Source organism: Prionailurus bengalensis, chromosome E3 (assembly GCF_016509475.1).
Source record: "Prionailurus bengalensis isolate Pbe53 chromosome E3, Fcat_Pben_1.1_paternal_pri, whole genome shotgun sequence".
NCBI classification, from domain to species: Eukaryota; Metazoa; Chordata; class Mammalia; order Carnivora; family Felidae; genus Prionailurus; species Prionailurus bengalensis.
This window is the reverse complement of record NC_057357.1, coordinates 38206303-38229559: the sequence shown is the minus strand read 5'-3', so window position 1 is coordinate 38229559 and position 23257 is coordinate 38206303. Positions and strand designations below refer to the sequence as shown.

Here is a 23257-nt window from a genome sequence, read left to right as displayed (position 1 = left end):
TGACATCAGACCCACCTCAACCCCAAGGCGGGGGGGAAGTGAGGGGAAGTCTGCTTAATTCTCAAGCTTGGAAAATGGACGTGATGCCTTCCCAACCTGGACCAGAACCACATCTCGGGGCTTCCCTTTGCCAGGAGACCCAGAGCCAGACTGGTCTCTGGATGTGGTCAGAAATCAGGACAGCTCTTCAGTGTCTCACTAACCAGCAGTGTGACCTTGCTCCTCAACACCTCCCCCCCACCCCCGCACCAACTCCACTGGTCCATAAAATGCAGGTAATACTACCTCCTTTGCCAACCCTTTCAAAGTATTTTAAGCATCAGATAACGTTTAAAAGCATTCTACAATGTTAGATATAATAAAGCTCATTTCCTAGAAGAACAAAGATGCCAGGCCAAATCCCAAGTTCGCTGAGTGGGCCAAAACAGAACAAGCTTTGGACAGGAGCCAAGCTGGCTCACCTTCACTCTAATCCTTCCTACCCACTGTTTCGGTGGGGGGTGGGGGGTAGGTCAGTGGTCTTTCTGCCCGGGGCTCTTTATCCCCTTTATGCGGCCAGAAGCAGCCTGGACAAGGAGTTGTGGGCGTGTTGGGGGTAGCCTGACTCTTTCCATAAGGTTCCAGCTGGCCCGGAGACAGGAATGGGCCTCAGCTGTCAACACTCCTGGAGTCCAGATCTCGCCCTGCTGAGCCCCACGTTGATTCCTGTGATGACCGACCTCCACTTCCAGTCAGCCCTGACTCACCCAGAAACTTCTTTCTTTTTTCTAATGTTTATTTATTTTTGACAGAGAGACAGAGTGGGAGGGAGGGAGGGAGGGGCAGAGAGAGAGAGGGAGACACAGAATCTGAAGCAGGCTGAGCTGTCAGCACAGAGCCCGACGCGGAGCCAAAACTCATGAACTGTAAGATCATGACCTGAGCCGAAGTCAGACACTTAACTGACTGAGCCACCCTGGCGCCCCTCACCCAGAAACTTCTGAAGGAATGCATAGCTTCCTCTCTCTCCCCTGCCTCCCAGATCCCTTGCCCCACCACTGAAGGAGTGACCCCACACATCGCCCCCAGCACAAATGCATGCTCAGGGGGTGCCGAAGCCCACTCTGTGTGCTGTGTGTGAGGACGGGTGAGAGGCGCTGTCTGCAGGAGGAGCAACTAAGGGCCCTTCCTTCTCAGTTCTCAGAAGCGGCAACACAACCAGAGAGGCCACCACCGTGACAGACCGCCCTCGTCGTCCTTGGAATAAGCGAGCACAGGGCAATAAGCCCTTTAGAAATGACTCAGGCCTTGAGAAAGTAGCTTTGACTGCACCACAGAGACAGAGAGAATGGCACTCGGCTTGTCCCGCTCAGCTGAAATCAGAGCTAATGTTTTCACAGCTTTGAAGGGTCTGCACGACCACAGGCGGCCCCAATGACAGAGCCAGGCCTGCCCCACACCTGCTTGGCGGTGAGGTGTCCTGAGCAGATCTTACCTCCAGAAGACCGAGAAGCTGTTTCCCCCCAAGTCTGCTCAGGGAAGGCTATGGAGGAAGGTCAAACCAAGGGCAGAGGCTAGAGCAGCAATAACGAATATTGTCCCCCGTGAGTTGCCCTGCATACTTCGGCCCATAGACCCTTCCCGCAAAACCGCTATCCAGACAAGATGCCAGATCTCTCCAGCTTCTCTCCCAGAGGACTTTACCAAGTTCACAGCACATGCGCTCCACTCCTGGGTCCTTATGTTGGTGGTGCCAAACCTCATTCTTGTTTTGATTATTTTCACGTTAGAGATTTGCAGTGCTGAAGAAACCTTGGAAATTAACTAGCCCAATCCATCCATTTCACAGCAGAGGTGACTGAGGCACAGAGAGCTAAAAGAGCCAGCTGGAAGCCACCTAATGAGCAAAAGCTGGACTTAAACCAAGGTCTCTGTACCCCTCGCCCTGGTCTTTCACGTGGGGTTCCACCCAGCTACAACTTTCTTCACTCCTTGACGTTTCTAATGCATTATGCCCACATCTTGCCCTTGCCCCGAGACCCAGCATTCTTGGGATCGCTCATTCATTCCCCCTCATTGCTCCTATAAGGCATGGCCTCCCAGTGAGTACCAGCTGAGGACTCTGACGTGAGACTGGGTCCCAGAGCACAGATCTCGATGGAGACCTTGGGAAGGACTGGGGTAAGGTTCAAGCTCCTGGAGGCCATCTGCACCCAGCCCAGCCCTGTGTTTCCCATCACTCTGGGTGCTCTGGTATCATGGTAGGGTGGGGGTAGGGGATGCAGGGAGGGATTCACTGTCCCCGTCATCGGGGGACAAAGGTCAGCTGGTTCCACGAAAGTTACATGAGATCAACTCTTAGTTTCTGAGTTCAGGACTGCAGAGGCCAAACAACCCCAACGAGAAGAGGCTTCCAGAGTCTGGGTCACAAGGGAAAAGGAAGAAGACTTCTTCCCGCTCCATGAACGGTGTAAACTCCCAAAGCCTCTAGAGCAAACCCATCCATTACCCTCAGTTAGGACTTCAGAGCTTGGAATGCCACAGGCAAAGAATATCCAGGCCGATCTATGGTAGGATGTTCTAGAAATCCTATGTCTCCCCTGGGAGCAGGCTTGCCGGTTTGTATCCCCAAGTGTCCTAGCCCACTGACCCTCAGACACGTGGGCCACATTCTCCCGGTGAGAGGTGGCTCTCTCCCTCCCAAAGGGCCCCCCTCTCTGGAAATCCCCACCCCTAGGGAGAAATCCTTTTAGGCAGTTAAACCCCCAAGGAAGCTTCTTGCTGGAGTTAGTGTCGCCAAGGGTCTGGGTTCTCGTCTCTTCAAACACTGAGAGCAAATGAGGCTCTTGCTACCCAGACCTTTCTTTTCCTTCGGCAGCCTGGTGACCAGGCAGGTCAGGGTGAGCACTCTTCTGGTTCCCACGGGGCTACCCTGGGGAGAGGAAGGTTAAAGCCAAGGGCAGGCCGGAGGGCGGGGCAAGAGCAAGCGAACATTCCGCACTCACTGTCCCTGGGATGACCCTTCCTGATCAACACCAAGGGCCCCACGCAGCCTCTGCCAGGCCACATCGAGGAGCTCCAGCCAGTGGCCTGCCTGCCGGCCGGCCACACACAAAAAGCACCCCCCCCCCCCCCCCCCCCCCCCACCGCCCGTCCCTGCCCCAAAGCCTGAGCCTGCTCTGGTATCATTTCCCATGGCTGCTATAACAAAGCACCACAACCTGGGCAGCTTAAAGCAGCAGGAATGTTTCGATTCCTGGTCAGGGAAGCCTTTCAAATCACTATGTTGTATACCTGAAACTAATAAAACACTGGAAGGAAAGAAGGAAGGGAGGAAGGGAGGGAGGGGAAGAGAGAGACGTAAATGTATTATTATCTCTCCATTCTGGAGGCCAGAAGTCCAAACTCAGGGTGTCTGCAGGGCCGTGCTCCTACCAAAGCTGCCTCTTCTGCTTCTGCTGGTTCCCAGCAGTCCCTGGCCTATCCACATGTGTCTCCCATGTCTACCTCGGTGGCCCATGGCCTTCTCCCTGTGTCTCTATTCTGCATCTCTCCTCCTCCACATCAAAGGGCACCCAGTCAGGCTAACTAACCACATCTGCAAGGAACCAATTTCCAAATAAGGCCACATTTGGAGGCATGGGGGGGGGGGTATGGGGAGGGGGTTAGGATTTCAACATACCTTTTGAGAACCAACCCATAAGAGGTCACACCACTACCTGCTTCTCAGCAGGTCCGGCCTCACCTGTTCCCTCTTGCCAGCCTACATCCCGCTGCCTCTATGACGTCTTCCAGTTCTCACCTCTCCAAGCCACCTGGGTGGTCCCCTCACTGACCTCAGCTGACTCAGTGTCCATGACTGTCCATACTGAGCCATGTGATGCAACTCTGTCCCATGTGGCTGTGACCTTCGGGGGGGCAGGGGTGCGTGTGTCCAATCTTCCCTCTTAGGCTGTCACTGACTCTGGCTGGTGCACCTTTGGCCCCAAAGCCTCTTCGTGTCCCCACAGTGCCTAAGAAAGCCATGAGCTCCAGGACTCAAACAATGAACACCTGCAGAATTCTCTAAGAAACCGCATTCAGCCCTCATGCATTTCCAACCAGTATCCTCCCTGCCAGACTCACTGTCGCCCACTCCCCACTGCCTGGACCTAGCTAATTCCAGCTCACACATCAGACCTCAGCTTTGAAGCCCATCGCTGGGAGGTCTCCTGGGGCCTCCCAGTACTGAGATGCTTCTGCTCTGTGTTCCCATAGCACTCCCTGTGGCAGCCTTTAACTCGTGTCCCCATGGAAGAGAAGTCCCCTGAGGCCAAGGCCTGCAGTGTTTCCCCAGTGGGATCGCAGGGGTCCAGCATGGGGCCTGGCAGCACAGCAAATGTCTGTTGGAGGCCCTGAGAGCACCAGAGAGTAGTGAGCCTCTTTCCTGGGTCAGCCCTTCTCAAGGCGTGGCTCAAGGCCATTTGCAAAAAGGATGAGAGAAGAGCTTAGTTAGAAGTTCCATTCTGGGTGCCTGGGTGGCTCAGTCGGTTAAACGTCCGGCTTCGGCTCAGGTCACGATCTCGAGGTTCATGGGTTCGAGCCCTGCGTTGGGCTCTGTGCTGACAGCCTGGAGCCTGCTTCTGATTCTGTGTCTCCCTCTCTCTCGGCCACACCCCAGCTTGTGCTCTGTCTCTGTCTCTCAAAAATGAATAAAACATATAAAAATTTAAAAAAAAGTTCCATTCCTGGGCCATTCCTCAAAGCCATTGAATTACACTCAGCGAGGCGGGGGGGGGGGGGGGGTTTGCAAGGCTGATGCTTATCAGCTGTGGGGACATTACGGGTCTGGGGTCTAGCTGGCCTTGCTACCCTGCCAGGGGATATTCCCAGGAGAAGAGCACAAAGAAGCAGATGTGGCTGGTGATGGGAGGCTCTCACAGAACCTGCCTGAGGAATGGAAGCCTGGTGGTTGAAAACAGCTGCCCAGCTCAGGGAGCAGCCCTGGGACCCCTGGGACCCTCAGGGAGGAAGAGAAAGAAAGAAGGACAGAGTTAGGGGCCAAATTTGCTCTCCTAATCAGCAGTGGAAACGTGAGCCTCTGTCTCAACTCCTCTGTGCCTATTTCATCAATAATAAAACGGAAAAGGGGCGCCTGGGTGGCTTAGTCGGTTAAGCGGCCGACTTCAGCTCAGGTCATGATCTCTCGGCCTATGAGTTTGAGCCCCACGTCTGGCTCTGTGCTGACAGCTCAGGGTCTGGAGCCCACTTCAGATTCTGTGCCTCCCTCTCTCTCTGCACCTCCCTGCTCGTACTCTGTGTATCTCTCTCTCTCAAAAATAAACATTGGGGCGCCTGGGTGGCTCAGTAGGTTAAGCATCTGATATCGGCTCAGGTCATAATCTCACAGCTTGTGAGTTCGAGCCCTGCATCCGGCTCTGTGCTGATAGCTCAGACCCTGGAACCTGCTTCAAATTCTGTGGCTCCCTCTCTCTCTCTGCTCCTTCCCTGCTCGAGATATGATTGCACATATCTTGAAAACACTAAAAACTACTGAGTTGCACACTTTAAATGGACACATTATATATGTATTTGAATTATGTCTCAATAAAGCTATCTTTTTTTAAAAAAAACCTGTTGTCTACCTTCCAAATCTATCCTCGGCCTAACCATTTCTCCCACCCCTAGCTTGACATCTCTCACCTGGGTTGTGAAACTGCTCCTCCCTGAGCGCCAGGCCCTCTGTTCCCCACACGCACTCCCTCTCTGCACATGCTCCGTCGGCCCCCTCCTCCACACAGGCTTGCTTTCTATGAGCAAGCGCACCGGGCCTCTGCGCTCTCTGCTGGGAATGCCCTCCTCACACAGCTGCCCAGCTCTCCACTCTCCTCCCCTACATCTTGGCTCCTTGTCACTATTTCTGCAAGGCCTTCTCCTACCACCCTGGTGACACTGTCTCCCAACTAGTCTTCCCCTCTCCCCAACCTAATCTTTTTCTCCACTGCACCTATAATTGTCCAATAAAATAAATAACTTACTTATTTGGTTTCCTCGTCACGGATTTTGTTTCCCAGTGCCTTGAACAGACTTTGGATGGGTGGATGGATGGATGGATGGATGGATGGATGGATGGATAGATGGATGGATGGACAGGTGGATGATGGATGGATGGATGGATGGATGATGGTAGCAAAATATAAGGCCTTCCCTCAACTCAGTGGCAGAGAGTTCCAGAAGAGAGGAGATTTGAGACTGGGATTCATAACCACAGAAGTACCCATGGGTTAAGTCATTTAAGCAGCCCAGGCCTATTTTTTTCTTTTGTTTTTTTTTTTTCTTTCTTTTTGTGATCAAAGGGTCCTAGGAGTAGTTGCCTTATCAGCTCAAAAGGTTACTGTGATAACCATGAACTTCATTCCTGAATTTAAGACCCTCCCCTTAAGCACACAGTATCTAACTGGAGGGACAACCCAGACAGAGGAGAGCAAGGAATGCCAGGGTAGGTATGGTCAGCTTTTCTAGAAAGGCTAGCAGACAGTGGAGACCTGTCCCCAACCCTGCTCTCCTCCAGAACCAGGACAAAGCAGAGACAGGGCAGTAGAGCCACATCCACCAGTTTCCAGAGCTGCCCTGACACCCCAGACTCGGGGTCAGGGACCCCCTAAGTCTGCCACGAGGACACCCACATGTCCATCCTTACAGCTGGGCGTTCCTGCTGCTGGCAAGGAGGGGGCAGAAAGGCAGAGATAGCAGGATGCAAACCTTCATCTGGAAGTTGGCTCTCCAAGGACCTCCTGCAGAATGTTAGGAGGTGACTCCATGCCCCGCTTACTCTCCTGCTGCACTCAGGGCGGGAGACTCCAAGGGGCCGGGCACCCACCCGGAGAGGGAGAGCCAGGCCTAACGCTGCTGGGCCTCAGTCTCTGGGTTCTTGGCCTGCGACTCTTCTCCACCACACACCAGCCCAGAAACAGAGCCTCCTGTCCCCAGGACAGGCCCACTCTATCTCGCTCCATACCTGAGCACACCCAACAAGGAGCTGGAACATGCCCCCCACCATCATCCCCAGTACCACCACAAGGCTAGGCGGCCTCCTGGGATCGCCTGCCCCCGGCCAGCTGTCGGTCCATTCGTTCAACACGTTTGTACTGGGTGTGTCAGCAGAGCTCCAAATTAGCTGCTACGGCAATAGCGTGGGCGGTGGGGCCAGAGAGAGGACGGAGGAAACAGGTGCCATCTGTGCCCAGTAGAGGGCTACCACCCAGGAGAGAGACGGGAACTATATGTTCAGAGCCAGCAACCACTCAGCTGTTGGGTCCAAGGCTATGGAGCCCGAGGGGTTGAAGGATGCCCTCCACCCCCAAATTCCCATCCCTCCAGAACCTCAGAATGTGACGTTATTTGGAAATAGGGCCTGTACAGATATAAGTAGTTAAGCGGTGGCCATACTGCATTAGGGTGGGCCTTAAGGCCGATGACTGATGTCCTTAGAAGAAAAGCAGAGGACACACAGAGACTCATAGAGGAGGGGCCACGTGAGGACAGAGGCAGAGATCGGAGACACGTCTACAAGCCAAGGAAGGCCAAGAATCCACCAGAAGCTGGAAGAGGCAGGAAGGATCCTCCTGTGAAGCCTGCCAACATCTTGATTTCTGACTTCTGGCCTCCAGATTGCGAGAGGTTAAGTTTCTGTTGTTGGAAGGCGTGAGGTTTACGGTCACTGGTTCCGATGGCCCCAGGAGGGGAACACAGGAACAGCGCTGAGGCCCGGCCCCACGAGGTCTTCCTGACCCCCCCTCACACTAAGCGGTGGTGCTCTCACCAGCCCCACGGCCCTCTCCCACCCACTCCCCTTCTCTGCACACTCAGGCTACTTATTTTTAGACCCTGTGACATGTGCCTTATACGGTTCCCTCAGCCGGTCATGAATGGGGGCTCCCTCCCCCCACAGCCTGGTTTGTAAGCTCTTTGAGGACAGAGGATCCAAAGGATGTTAACAGCCCTGAGAAGGGGCAGAGATGCTGACGGATTCCCTTGATTGTTCATGTTTCGTGATATTTGAGGAAACTGGTGGCAGGTGTCAAGCCAGAGGACCAGGAACAGCAGCGATAGCCTGTAACTACTGTCACAGTCCTTTTAACCTTAAAAAGTATCTAATATCAAAAAAACATTTTAAGCATCGGATAGCCTTTTTTTAATTTTAGTCACATCACAACCCCATGCTGTAAATAGGGCAAGTATAATTATCTTGTTTTATGGGCAAACAAACAGGTGCAAAATGGTAAGGGGCTTGGTGGCAAATTTGTGACAAAGCCAGTGTTTGCTCGGCCCTATGGTCGCTCTGTGCCCCACCCCAGGCAGGCTGCTCTGCTCCCAATGCGGGCAGCCTCAGGTGACAGGGCTCCCGGTGAAGAGGCTGCTGGTCTAACTACCAATTCAGGAGGGAAACTGAGGCAGAAGACAGGAGAAAGGTAGATTTGCCACTGGGCTTCTACTCCCCTCACAGCCTGTACCCAGGCTCATTCCTGAGGCCAGGAGGGGCTCCCCAGGCCACAGCAAGTGCTGTGACCCTTCTCCAATTTTTCCAGACCCCTTCCTGGTGTCCCGACCCCCTGAGATAAGCTAGAGAAATAAATGATCTTCTACTACCTGACACTTGAAATAAAGGTAGGAGGGAACACGGGGGCGGGGGTGGGAGGGCAAAAAAATAAAATAAAATAAAAGGACCAACGAAGTGGCCAGAAGCCTCTCTGGAAGGTGCAGGTGCACAGAACAGGCAGTTGGGGAACCGTAGGACAGAGAGGTCATTTTCAAGGCAATGGCTTTGTCAAGTCTTTAACTATTGCCACCTAGGGAAACTTCTATGGGAAACAACTGGGCTGGCCGAGTCCTAACCAAATGGCCACTTGGAGGAGGACCAGGGGCCGCAGTTTTGGCGGTGAGCTGGTGGAAAGGCGGGGGGGAGGGGGCTCCCAAACCCCAGGGCTCTCCCCTGGCCTGAGCTCCCAACACAACCCACTTCCTGCGGCCTCAGAACTCCAGGCCAGACTTTGCCTGCACCTGTTTGAGCTCAGAATGCAGTCCCTGCTCTAGAAGGATCCAAAAATATCTGAGGAGAAGGAGAGGGGCTGCAGTATGCCAAGGGCCCAGGGAGAGCCACCTGGCTCAGTGTTCCAGGCCCTTCGCCCATCAGGGGGTTCTGATCCCACCAATAGGAGCCCCACACCCGAGCCAGAGCTGGGCTCATCGCTACCCCTGCCAGTACAATGCCCCCAGCATCTCCATTCCTGGTTCTGATCACCACCTCCAGATGCTCTTCCTCCTCTGCCTGCACAAACCACCCCCTCATTCATCAGACATTAAGGGCTTTCTGTGAACCAAGCGCCAGGCTAGGCACTGGTGACTCAGCGGTGAGCAAATTAACCAAACACGAAGCCCGTGCCCTCTCGGAGCTGACAGTCCAGCGACTGTCCCCCTTCCTCCCAGTGCAGCTGAAACCCTGCCCCTCTGTGAGGCCGACCTTCCAGCCCTCTTCTGAACTCCAACTAGAGATGCCCGGGTGTTAGTTACATTTTCTCTCAGTGTGTGTCATCTCCCCAAATAGAAGTCAGCTCCTGGGGCAGAGACACAGCCTGTTCCTGTCCGAGCAGTGTGGCTGACCAGGACCTCGTGGTGAACACAGCCTGGCATTGGGGCCAGAAAGCTAGTTTTTCAGAGAGGGGTCCCCATCATCACCCCCTTTCCTGCCTCTCTCCAGTCCTGCCCCCTCTCGGTTGCCGCCGTGTCCGGATCTGTGTCGCACCTCATATCTTGCTTGTCTTTTTTATGTTCGTTTATTTCAAAAGAGACAAAGAATGAGAAAGTAAGAGAGAGTGGGGGAGGGGTGGGGGGGGAGAGAGAGAGAGAGAGAGAGAGAGAGAGAGAGAGAGAGGGAGAGAGGGGGAGAGGGAGAGAGAGAGAGGGAGAGAGGGAGAGAGGGAGAGAGGGAGAGAGAGCGAGCTAATCCTAAGTAGGCTCCTGACTGGCAGCTTGGAGCCGACTTGAGTCTCAAATCCATGAACCATGAGATCACGACCTGAGCAGAAACTAGGAGTTGGACACTTAACCAACTAAGCCACTCGGGCGCCTCTGTTTTCTGTTTTGTTTTAACTTTTTAATTTTAATTCCAGTTAGTTAACAGATAGTGTAATATTAGATTCAGGTGCAGAAGAGAGTGATTCCACACTTCCATACAACACCCGGTGCCCATCACAACCGCACGGTTTAATCCCCACCCTGTATTTCCCCCATCCCCTTATCCCCTGCCTCTAGTGTCCATCAGTGTTTTCTCTGTAGTGAAGAGTGTGTTTCTTGCTTTGTCTCTATTTTTTCCCTTTGCTTGTTTTGTTTCTTAAATTCCATATATGAACGAGATCACATGGTATTTGTCTTTCTCTGACTTGTTTTGCTTAGCGTTATACTCTCTAGATCTGTGTGGTTGCAAATGGTAAGATTTCATTCTTTTTTATGACTGACATTCCAGCGTGTGTGTGTGCGTGTGTGTGTGTGTGTGTGTGTGTGTGTGTGTGTACCACATCGTCTTTATCCATCTATCAAGGGACACTCGGGCTGCTGCCATAATTTGGCTATCGTATTAACAGTGCTGCTATAAACACAAGGGTGCACGTATCCCTTTGAATTAGCACACTTTGTATTCTCTGGGCAAGTACCCAGATTATAAGGCAGTTGCATTCTTACATCACTTGCTGACCATACACTGCTCCTCGCCCCTAATCATGAATCCATTCTGTTCCCAACACAGGGCGGGCTCCCCAGGGAAGGCCCGTCTCCCCTTTCTGACTCTGCGCCGGGCCCTTCTCTTCCCCAGAGCTGGCCACACAACCCACACCTGCTCTTTGCCCTTTAGCGCTCTGAGTGACAGAGGACAAGAGGGTCCTGCCAAGGTGGTGAAGGACAAGGACCCCTGGGGGGAGGGTCCCCCAAAGTGTCGAAGGAGAAAAGCCTTTTCTCACTGCATAACATTCTTGCAGTGAAGCCAGGGAGCCCGCCCCAGCTAAGCCAGCGTTCTACTCGAAATCCTTCTGGGGACCAGGATTCGGAGCGGACAGAGCCATGGAGACTATGTCTTCGTGTGGTTCTGATGAGGCAGTCCCAGGGAAGACAGGCCTCTGGGGTGGTGCCAGGCAGGAGCTGGCTGCCGGAACCACAGTCTCATGGTGGTGATTCTTCAGGATCAGGCCCCTGGGCACACCCACCCCAGAGCGGCTGGGAAGGGTGGCCTGCTCTCTGTACAGCTGGCTGCTGCAGGCCCTGGCTAGGGGGGAGTGAATGGCTGACGTCCTAACAGCAGGGACTGCTTCTGCAGCCCAAGCCCCCCCACCTAAGACCAGGCAGCTCAGGAAAGGCGGCCGTGGAGCCCTCTGTGAGGGATGATAGGGAACTGACAAGTGCAGGCATGTCTCTGCCTGGGACCTTGACTCTGAACAAAACCACCTTCAGGGCTGCAGAAGGATGGGGCTGAAACCAAATGGGACAGGACTTCCCCGATCCCAAAATGAGCCCCGCCAATGGGCGCGGCCAAGTCCTCCCAGCCAGGAAAAAAACCCAGAGGAAACCTGAGCCTGGGACTGTCTCTGTTCCACAAGAAGAATGAGAACCGAGGCCGACATCCGAGGAACTCACCGCGTGCCTCCCAGCCAGCTCCCGCTAAGTCACAGATCCTGATGGAGTCCAAATACAGAGCTTTTCCCATTGCAGGCCCAGGGGACATTTGCTGAATGTACACCTTACATGGTGGAGCTGGGGATCAGACTCTGCCCTATTCTCCACAGCATCTGGCTTGAGGGGGCTCGTTCACCAACTTTCACTGACACAAAAAGGTTGGGTCACTGATTTCGTCTCCGGGCTCTGCCTGGTGGGTGTTCCTTCAGCACCACGGACCAGGCTCTGGTCTCGGCCCTGCTGTTCCATACCATGCAACTTGGGGCAATGGGCCTCCCTTTCCACCTCATGGGTTCTTGGAACATCTGTCTGGTTCCTTCCCCCGACCCGGTGACCCTCCAGGCCCTCCATGGCAATCGTAGTGTAGGCCAGGATCCCTACACCCTATATTAGCTCCCTGGCTGGCTCCTGAGTTTGCCTGGAATGTGCAGTGTCCCTCTGAGGTCTCCACAATGCTATGGCGTGTCTCCTAAGACCTATCCCACCCTTCCTGCACGTCTGGCAGCTTGGTCACTTCCTCTCCACCTTGTGTCTGTCAGTCCTTGTCTCTCCTAGGACCCTTGCCATTGGCCCATAAACACACTTCGTCTTCCTAGTGTTGAAAAGGAAATTTGCTACATCCATAAACCCCCTGCCCACTTACTCTCACGTCTCTATCCCTCCTGAGCCCACTGTCCAAATGTGTTGCCTCTGCGCCTTCGCTAGATGCACGTAAGGCCCTCGTGCTCTGCCTGTGACCTCAGGGTATCAAAGCTAACGCCTCATCTTCCCCGGCATCTCTTTGGCATTTCATCCCTCCGACCGCCTTTCTAGAATGCGCCCTTCCCAGGGTGCCTGGGTGGTTCAGTCGGTTGAGCGTCCAACTTCTGCTCAGGTCATGATCTAACAGTTCATGGGTTCGAGCCCCGCATCAGGCTCTGTGCTGCCAGCTCAGAGCCTGGAGCCTGCTTCGGATTCTGTGCCTCCCTCTCACTCTGCCCCACCCTTGCTTGTGCTCTGTCTCTGTCTCTCAAAAATGAATGTTAAAAAATTTAAAAAGACAAAAAACAAAAACCACAGAATGTTCCCTTCCCTTGGCTTCCATCCAGGTCACTGCCTCTTCCCAGGTCTCTTCCCCTTTTCCTGAAATCCACTCACTGCCCAAATGTGGCACTGCCCAACGACCATCCCTGTATCTTTTCTTTTTCTCTCTCTGCAACAGCCTCATCTTCACCCAAATGAATCTCATGTCCGGACCTCCAGACCTGACTTTCCATCCTCCAACATCCAGGATCTCCACCCAGATGTCTCCCTGGCACCTCAAATTCATAATGACCCAAACTGAGCCTTTAAAATCTGTTCTTTAATGTTCCTGGTCATTCATTCATTCATTCATTCATTCATTCATTTTTCTGGCAAGATCACACCTCCAGTGACCCACACTAGACCCTCAAGGCCTCCTTCTGGCCCTGGCTCGCTGGGGTCCAGTGGACTTCACCACAGCTACCTGCTGGGTCTGGCCCTCCTCTCTGCCCACCCCCCCCAAACTGCCTTGCGGAGCTCACACCCACTCCAACTGGCATTTCTGACAAGGTCCTCTAGTCAGCCTCCCTCGTCCTCCCCCTCCCTCCAAACACCTGCTAGACGGATGCTTCCAAAGCCCTCAAAGGTTACCCACCATCCACAGAGCAAAGCCCTCCTCATCAGCCGACCACACATGGCCCTTCAGAGGCCCAATCCAGGCTTCCAAGGACCTTCCCCGTGACCCCCACTTTGCTCTGCCTGCCCTTATCCTTGCCCAGTTCTCCCCAGAGCCCCGACCTCTCCTGACAGCATGAGTTTGCTTATCCTGCTCCCTTAAAGTAGAATCTTCTTCCTTCCGTCACTCCACATCTCGATGCTACTTTCTTCCAGGCGCATCTCAAACATTCCCTCATCTGTAAACAGTTCCTGACCCACTCAGTTAAAAACTATCTCCCCAGGCACTTCCACCCTACCTCACTTTACCTGTGCCTCCCTCATGACACTCACGTGTGGCCCACGCACGCGCGCGCGTGTGTGTGTGTGTGTGTGTGTGTGGCCACAAGGCAGAAGACACCCTATCTCCTGTACCGGATTGTAAGCATGCCAAGGACAAAACGCCCATGTGAACTCCCCCAGTATCATACCTAAACAACAGGAGGTACCTGATAAATCTGGGATGATTAGTACACAGTGAGATGTGGTGAGGTGTTTGAATGAAAAGGCTTTGCACCCAGGCAGCATTTAAACATAAGGGGTTGTGCTGTGAGTGGGTCTGGATTGGGATTTGGAGCAGGAAAGGTGTCCTGGAGAGAGCTAAGCCCAGCACCCCACAGTGGCAGACCCCACCCCTGCCCACTCTCCCGGCTGTACCCTCGTTCCAGACCAGGAGCCACAGCACCTAGACCCTGTCCTTGGCCCTGGGACCCTGTCAGAGAGCAACAGCCATCTTCCTCCTGTGTCTGTAGGGATTAGGCTCCTTCCCAAGCCACCACACTTAAGTGAGCACCAAACAGCCAGATGGATGCAGCTGGCCTCATCTGGACCCCCTTCTGGGGGAGCAAGGACACCTGAACTCCAGCTCAGACCTGCCTTGAACCAGCTCTCTGACTTTTATTGCCACACCCAGGCGAGGGTCAAAAACAGCATTTCCCAAACTCTAGTTCCACAGGCCACTAAGCAAGGTGTGCACATCCATTAGCAAATCCCAGTGAGTGCTTTGGAGACTCGATGTGGGAAGGGGCAGACTAGTTTCTCCCTGTGGGCTCATCTGGCTGCGCCGAGCCAGGAATCACACCTTGCGGGGGGCACTGCAAAGTCTTCTGTCCTCTCCCCAAAACCCCTGAGCTCATGACCCCTCCCCAAGGTGGAGATCGCAGCAGCTGGGCTGCCCTGTTGAGGGAACATGAACACAGCCTCTTTCTGGAAATAGCCAGCCTAGGGTGGGTGAGGAGGGGCCACAAAGGGGTTCCTGACAGACCCTCATCTCTCACAGAGGGGTGGGTCAGCCCCAGTGTGCACCAACTTCTCAATATTGGGACAGCAGGGTGGAGGCCAGAGCAGGCCGCAAGCAGGCCAAACCAGGGCTAGGCTGGAGGAAGGAACAGACTCAGAATCCCCATCTACCCCAACCTCTGCATCATGCAGGCAGCAGGAAGCAAAGAAGTCCCAAACCCAGCCTAACAGACGCCAGCAGCTTGAACCCAAATGCTCTCTCAGCGCTGGCCACCCCCCACCACCCCACTCTTAGAGGAGGGGGTGAGACTGTCTGTCCCTAATTCACTGCCTGACCTTGTACACATCTCTGGTTCCTCCAGCTCTCGCTCTCTTACCTCGACAATACTCGAGGCTGCTTTCCCCTGTCCTTGAGCAGGCCTGTGACCAGGCCAAGTCCCCAAGACAAAGGGGAGGACCCCAATGGTCAAAATGCCTAGAGGCCATGGGTCAGGGGGTGGAGACTTACAAGGTGTCTGGTGATGGGGCCACGGCAGTTCTGGCTGCATCCTAGCATCAGGAGAGGTACTTGGTCCCTTGCTAGGGAATAAGAAGAGGCTGCCTCGGTCCAGAGGACCACAGGGGCAACATGGGGACAAGAGACGAAAGCACGGCTCTGTAGGGCCCCCTCCATCCCCGGGGAGCAGGAAGCTGGATTAGACAGAAGGTCAGCCTGCCATCCAGCCAGCAGCGGGATGGAAATGAGGGTCCAGTAATAGGGTGGGAAGTTCAGGAGCAACGCTGCTGCCTTTGGGCAAGGTGGCATTTACTTCGTGGCACAATTCCAGTGGGAAATCAACCAGTAGGAAGGACTGTCATCATGGGGGCAGGGAGAAGCCACCCTTACGGCTGGAACCTCCTAGCGGGTACAGGAGACAGCTGCCTTTGCGGTAATCTACAGCTGGTAGAGTGATAAATTCACCCCCCAGGAGAAGAGCCCACAGCCCAAGTGGTGAGCAGGAGTGAGGAGAAAGGGGACCCTGCACATGGTGGACAAACCCTCCCTGGAAGCCAGGACTGGACCACACTGCAGAGTCCAGGAAGGAAGGAGCATGCACAGAGAGGATCTTCGCACAAAATGCCTGCCTGCCTCCTTTCCCCCACAGCAAGATCCCCAGGCAGGCCTTATGGAACGTTCCAGATGTCCAGTTCCCTTGTTGGGAGGAAAGATGAAGGATGTCCCTAAAAGGCTAAGAGTCCCCGGGCCTGCTGTGTGGAAGCAAGGCGGCAGCTGGGGCTGGGCGGAGCAGGGCAGGGGCTGTGAAGGGGAGAGGGCAGCAGTGGCTTGGGGCTCAGGATCCAATTACACGGCTGTTTCCATACTTAGCCACCTGACAGCCGCTTGGAATCCTCACCGCTCCAGCCACAGCAGCGCTGCAAGGCCCAAATTAACTCAAGGGCAGACAAGGGCAGGGCCCAGCGGCGTTCGCAAGGCTGAATCCCCCCACCTAGGTCCCTAACCCCCTGAGGGAACAGCTTCTGCTCCTGCCTGCTACCTGCCCTCCTGGCTGGGTCGAGGACCTCGACACACAGAATCTCAAAGACCCGAGCGGCTGGAGCTCTGGCCCTGTGGTCCCCGGTGCAGATGAAGACGGCCACTCATGAAAAGACAAAGCAGGAGACCCAGATGCCTGGGGGTCCCCAGATCACCCCCAAAGCACCACCAAGCGAGACCCAGCCGCAGAAGTCTCAGGAAGAGAGAGGTGACAAATGATCTGGTGTCCCCTCCTTGCCTAGAAATAACCCCCATGCTGTAACCTGAGCCACCGCCTCTGCCACACAAAGTGCTGAGGTATCAAAGGGAGACCGTGCACACATGCCCCAGCCCCCTTCCAGTGGAGCCCCCAGCCCAGGCCAGGGATACCCTGCAGGGGGTCCTGCTCCTCTCCCAAACTCTGGCTCCAATCCCCAACTCCATCTCCAACCTGTTCCCAACCGACCCCCTTTCTACCCTGCTGTTCCCCAGACAACCCCCAACTCTGTGCACTGTCCCCGATGTTCAGTCATGCAAAGCCAGCCCCTGCCCAATCCTCACGGGGGGGGGGGGGGGGGGGAGGGTCAAGCCAACTCAGACCTCCAGGGGCCCCTCCAGCTCCAAGACCGGGTTCTTTTCGCCCATCTAAAAGGGTCCTCTAGTCTTGACTTTTGGGGTCCTCTTCCCCAACATCTACTGGCCAGACCTGTCCTCTGGCTCCCAGCCCTTGGCTCAGGCCTCATGCCTGCCTGCACCTCTCGGTTCACTGCTCCCACTTTCTCTGGCCTCCCATGGAGCCCCCGACGTCTCTCAGGTTCTCTGTACCATTTCCTCCTGGGCCCCAGGGAGAAAGGAATGGAGACGATGCCAGGAGTCCATGTTTGCCATCAACCCCAGGAACCACTGAGGCCTCACCATCTACCGCTCGAGCCTCTCCCCCCTCCCCCCTTCAGTAAACATAAGACCTCAGGGCACGTGGGGGTCGTGATCTGGCCTGGCTGACAGGGGTAAGGGTCATACCTGTTTGTCCTGGGAGCAGGAGCGATGCCACAAAGCAGCAGAGCAGGACCAGCGCCCTCATGGTGACTGCCAAGAGAGCCCAGCTGCTCCTCGCCTCTATTTATAGGGCTGGTGACAGCGCCGGGTGGGGGAGAAAGGGTCACACAGTCACTAGGGCAACTGGGTGGACGTGATGGGGAAGCCGCGCAGACCCTGACAGGCCATGCAGAGGCTGGCTCCACCACTGCTGTGCCTGCTGTCAGGCCCCGGAAGGCAGAGCCCGGACCGGATTCTCTCCCCCCAGCGGCCCTGGGGTCACGTGACATGGGTCACAGGGCAGGGGTGGTAGAGAAAAAGTGGGGCATCCCTTGGGTTAGGTCTAGGGGTTAGGAACCCGAGCCTTTTCAGCATCTGTGCTAACTTGATCTAAAGTCTGGGCCAAGTCACTGACCTTGACCTGCCTCAGTTTTCTGAATGAAGGAGCCACAGGGCAAAGCGAGAGATTCTATTTGACAGCCACTGACAGACATTTCAGCCGTTCCCACCCCACCACCACCCCCCCCCCCGCCCCCACAGGTCGGTCAGGAGGGTGAAGCCACAATAGCTGCTTAAGGAAACCTGTGACGTCTGACCTTTGAGGTAGATGGCTAGGAGCTTAACCTTCTCAGGCTTCTGGAAAACACAGAATGCTGATGCCTCGGAAGGACAAAGGGGAAGCTAGGAGACATGTCCCGTGCTATGATGTAAGACAGTGAACAGAGATCCATTTCCAGTAACATGGGGGTTCCAGAACCTTCTGTCGTGTCTGCAATGTGATGTTTGATGCAGTTTTCCTAATGGCACATGACAGCCCCTAAGAACCAGTTCTCTGAAGCTGAGGGAATGCAGACACTGGCTTGTCAGGCTGGAGGGAGGGTGTCACTGTGAGGATGGCAGTCGGTCACGGAGGAGAGGAACTGAAGTCAAGTGGCCATTCTTCTATGGGCTTTACATTTAACACAGCTTTGCTGGGGTCTAATCCACCTGCAGCACAGAATGCTATTCAAATCTGATTCATTTTGACATATGTGTATCACCACAATCAAAACAGTGACCAGATTCCTCACTGCCCAATTTTCCTCATGCCTCCCCCTCCAGCCCCCTCCCCAGCAGCTCCTGAGCTGCTCTCTTCACTACACATTAGTTTGTATTTGTGGATGTAAATGGAACCACATCGTATGTGTTTTTTATCCGGCTTCTTTCACTCAGCATACTTACTTTGAGATGTGCTCACGTTGCAGTTGTGTATCGATAGTTCATTCCTTTGTATTTCGGACAGTACTTCACTGTATGGACTGGCCACAATTTGCTATCCATTCTCCTCGTGACAGACACTGGGTTGTCTCCAAGTTTGTGCTATTACTGATCGAGCTGCCGGGAACATCTGTATACAATTCCACTTACCAACGTTCACTTTCATTTCTCTCCAGTAAATACCCAGAAGGGGAGTGGCTGGATCACATGGTGGGGGGTCCGTTTAACTTTTTCCTAAGGTGACTGTGCCATTTTACATTTCTGCCACCAGTTCCTCCACATCCTTGCTGATCCTGGGTAGGGTCAGTCTTTCACATTTTAGTCATTCTTGTAGGTGTGCAGTGATATCTTATTGTAGTTTCAATTTGCATTTTCCTAATGACTGATATTTAAAAAAATTTTTTTAATGTTTATTTTTTGAGAGCGAGAGGGAGAGGCAGGGGTGAGTTGGGGAGGGACTGAAAGAGGGGGAGACACAGAATTTGAAGCAGGCTCCAGGCTCTGAGCTGTCAGCACAGTGCCCGATGTGGGGCTCAAACTCTCGAGCCGGGAGATCATAACCTAAACCAAAGTGGGATGCTTAACCGACTGAGCCACCCAGGTGCCCATGACTGATGATATTAAGCACGTTTCCATGTGTGTTTTTGTGATCCACTTCTTTTGTGTGTTTTTGGTGCAGAGCCTGTTCAAAACTTTCAACTATTTTTGACGGGTTGTTTCCTTCTATTGAGCTTTGATGGTTTTTTTTTTTAATATACGCCCTTCATCCGATACGTAATCTGTAAGAATTGTCTCCATTGGCATCTTGTCTTTTCATGCACTGAGGTATCTTTCAAAAAGCAGAAATTCCTTATTTCCATCAAATTCAAAGAACTCTTTGCCTAACCCAAGGTCCCCAAGCTGTTTTCCTGTTTTCTCCTAGAAATGTAACAATTTTGGGTTTTACATTTAGACCTGTGATCCACTTTGTGTAATTTTCAATAGGTTGCCAGGTAAAAACTGAAGTTAGGATTTTCACATGTGGACATCCAGCGGTTCCAGCAGCACTGGAAGAGACCACCCTTCCCCCACTCAACTGCCTTCGCACCTCATGTTGAAAATCAGTTGACGGTATGTGTTTAAAGCCATTTCTGAACTATACTCTGTCCTGCTGATCTACGTGTCTGTCCTTCCACTGTGGCTTCCTAATCAGTCATGAAATGCGGTAGTGTGACTCCCTCAACTTAGATCTTTTACAAGTTGCTTTAGCTATTGTAGTTCCTTTACACATCTGTATGAACTTTGCAATCAGCCTGCAAATTGCTATTTAAAGGCCTTCTTGGATTTTAATAGGGATTACACTGAATCTTTAGGCCAATCTAAAGAAAACTGACAAGGTACCAACTGCAATGGTCAATTTTATGCGTTAACTAGGCTAGGTTATGGTGCCTAGTTGGAAAGTATCAGTCTGAATGTTGCTGTGCAGGTATTTTTTAAATGTACTTAATATTAAAATCTGTAGACTCTGAGTCAAGCAGATCGCCCTCCATAATGTGATGGGCCTCATCCAATCAGTGGAAGGCCTTAAGAGAAAAGACTCAGCTCCCCACCCTGGAACAGTAAGGAATGCTGCCTCTGACTGCTTTCTGACCCAAGACTGCAACATTCACTCTTGCGAGAATTTCCAGCCACCAGGTATCCCTGTGGATTTCCGACCTTCCGGTCCCCTCGACCTCTCTCTATACACATACATCCTACTGGCTCTGTTTCTTGGGAGAACCCTGACTAACACACCAGCACCGAGCCTTCCGTCAACCGTGAAGGGAGGGGGCAGTACTGGGACCTGGGAGAGAAAAGGAAGTCAAAGTCAATGATGCCCCTGCTCTGGGCCAGGCGCTTCACCTGTCACGAGAAGTGGGCGTTGCCACCACCATGCCACAATGAGAAGGCTGAGGCTCAGACTGCTACAGTAACTTGTTCAACATCACCTCCTAAGAGCGGAGTGGTCTGAATGTGAACCCGGACGTGCCTGACTCACAAAGCCACAACTTCTCCCATCGATCGGAGTGAATGCCGTCAGGGGAAGAGAGGAATTGGTGTGTTGGTGAAAGGTGGTGGAGGGTTGTGGGGGAGAACAGGGAGACACAGGCTGAAGGGCCAGACTCCAGACCAGGCTGGAAGGGAAAATGTGAGCCGCGCACTGTATAAAGGGCTCACTGCATGTGATTTAAGGACACCCCATTTGGACTCCAACAGATCCTTGCAGAGACATGTTCACAGCAGCACAACAAACAACCCAAGCGTCCATCAGCAGATGAACACATGAACCAAATGTGGTCTATCCCTACAGTGGGATATTATTCAGCCATAAAAAATGAAATTCTAGGGGCGCCTGGGTGGCTCAGTCGGTTAAGCGTCCGACTTCAGCTCAGGTCACGATCTCGCGGTCCGTGAGTTCGAGCCCCGCGTCGGGCTCTGGGCTGATCGCTCGGAGCCAGGAGCCTGCTTCCGATTCTGTGTCTCCCTCTCTCTCTGCCCCTCCCCCGTTCATGCTCTGTCTCTCTGTGTCTCAAAAATAAAGGTTAAAAAAAAAATTTATAAAAAAAAATGAATTCTAATACATGCGACAACACGGATGAGCGTCCGAAATGCTAATGCTAAATGAAATAAGCCAGTCACAAAAGGGCAATGTATTTGTTTGCTGGGGCCATCATACCAAAACGCTGCAGACCGGGCAGCTTAAACAGCAGAAATTTATTTCTCATAGTTCTGGAGGCTGGAAGTCCAAGATCAAGGTGCCAGCAGGTGTGATTTCTTCTGAGGCCTCTCTCCTTGGCTTTGTGGAGCCACTGCGTCTCCTCACTGTGTCTTTCTCATATGGTCATCTCTTGGTCTGTGTCATCTGTGTCCTAATCTCCTCTTCTTGTATGGACACCAATCACCTTGGACCAGGGCGCACCCGTGTGACCTCATTTTACCATAATCACCTCTGTAAAGACCCTGTGTCCAAGTACAGTCACATTCTGAGATACTAGGAGTTAGGAATTCAGCATGAATTTTGGGGGGACACGAGTCAGTTCATAAGAGATAGATATTGCATGAATGCACTTATATGAGGCATCTAGAAAAGTCAAAAAGACTAAAAAAAAAAAAAAAAGTCAAAGTAGATGGTGGGTGCCAGGGGTGGAGGGAAGGGAACACGGGGGGGGGGGGGGGGGGGGGGGTAGCGTTTAATGGATACAGAGTTTCTATTTAGAATAATGAAAACATTCTGGAGAAGAACAGTGCTGATGGTTGCACCACACTGTGAATGTGCTTCATACCAGTGAATTAAAAATCAAAAAGGATTAAAATGGTAAATTTTAACCACAATTTTTAAACATCAAAGTAAAAGGCACCCTGTTTGGAAAGTGAGAGATTAAAAAGGAGGGTAGACTCAACTGAAGAGAAACTCCCGGGTCATAATTCTTTTTTTTTTTTTTTTTAACTTTTTTAATGTTTATTTATTTTTGAGAGACAGACAGAGACAGAGCGCAAGTGGAGGAGGGGCAGAGAGGGGGAGACACAGAGTCTCAGAATCCGAATCTGGATCCAGACTCTGAGCTATCAACACAGAGCTCAATGCAGAGCTCGAACCACGAAACACAAACCGCGAGATCATGACCTGAGCCAAAGTCGGACCGTGGACCCTTAAACCACTAAGCCACCCAGGTGCCCCTCCCAGGTCATAATTCTTTTTTTATTATTTTATTTTTTATTTTTAAAAATTTATATCCAAATTAGTTAGCATATAGTGCAACAATGATTTCAGGAGAAGATTCCTTGATGCCCCTTACCCATTTAGCCCATCCCCCCTCCCACAACCCCTCCAGTAACCCTCTGTTTGTTCTCCATATTTATGAGTCTCTTCTGTTTTGTCCCCCTCCCGGTTTTGATATTATTTTTGTTTCCCTTCCCTTATGTTCATCTGTTTTGTCTCTTAAAGTCCTCATAGGAGTGAAGTCATATGATTTTTGTCTTTCTCTAATTTCACTTAGCATAATACCCTCCAGTTCCGTCCATGTAGTTGCAAATGGCAAGATACCACTCTTTTTGATTGCCGAGTAATACTCCATCGTATAAATATACCACATCTTTTTTATCCATTCATCCATCAATGGACATTTGGGCTCTTTCCATACTTTGGTTGTTGATAGTGCTGCTATAAACACGGGGGTGCGTGTGTCCCTTCGAAACAGCACACCTGTATCTCATGGATAAATGCCTAGTAGTGCAATTGCTGGGTCATAGGGTAGTACTATTTTTAGGTTTTTGAGGAACCTCCACACTGTTTTCCAAAGTAGCTACACCAGCTTGCATTCCCACACCAGGTCATAATTCTTAAAGAGACCTCACTTTGCCCTGTAAGAGCTCCACACCCGCTTCACCCCACATCACCCACCCTCCAGGGCTGCCGCTGTCTGCCCAGAGCAAGGCCTGGCCCTCTCCCCAGCTCGTTCTTTGGACAGAAGCTGCCAGAGCCTCTGCCTAAGGGTCCTCAGCCTCACATAGTCCCTGCAGTTTGGTCCCTCTTTGGCCACTGATTTTTTTCCTAGGTCAATCCGTACCTCAACAGTTCCTTGAGAGACTGAGAAAACGGGGTCGGACCCTATCAGGCAGGCCTCTGCATCTGGATCTGCTCCATACTCAGTGCTAACACAGTGCAGAAAGCAACCTTCACCATATTTTCCCATTTATCCTTAGAAGGACCCAAATTCCCATCCATTACAGGAATCCCCTCCACAAAAAACTCTATCCAGCCTCCGACTGAACACCTCCAGGTACAGGGAACTCACTACC

The 23257-nt window shown here is 52.7% G+C and overlaps 1 protein-coding gene across 5 annotated transcripts in view; it reads right to left on the bottom strand.

The window, feature by feature from the left end:
* SRL (sarcalumenin) overlaps positions 1-23257 on the bottom strand; it is a 46653-nt gene that overhangs the window by 19471 nt on the left and 3925 nt on the right. For 2 of the 5 annotated variants that reach the window (XM_043560707.1, XM_043560708.1), the window contains exon 1: positions 17168-17437. The exons of 1 other annotated variant lie outside the window; for it this stretch is intronic. In XM_043560707.1, coding sequence (XP_043416642.1) covers positions 17168-17228 — 61 coding nt within the window. In that variant the 5' untranslated portion in view covers positions 17229-17437. Of the gene's footprint in view, positions 1-17167; positions 17438-23257 lie in introns of those variants that run through there. 2 more of the 5 variants (XM_043560709.1, XM_043560710.1) reach the window with 1 other exon arrangement.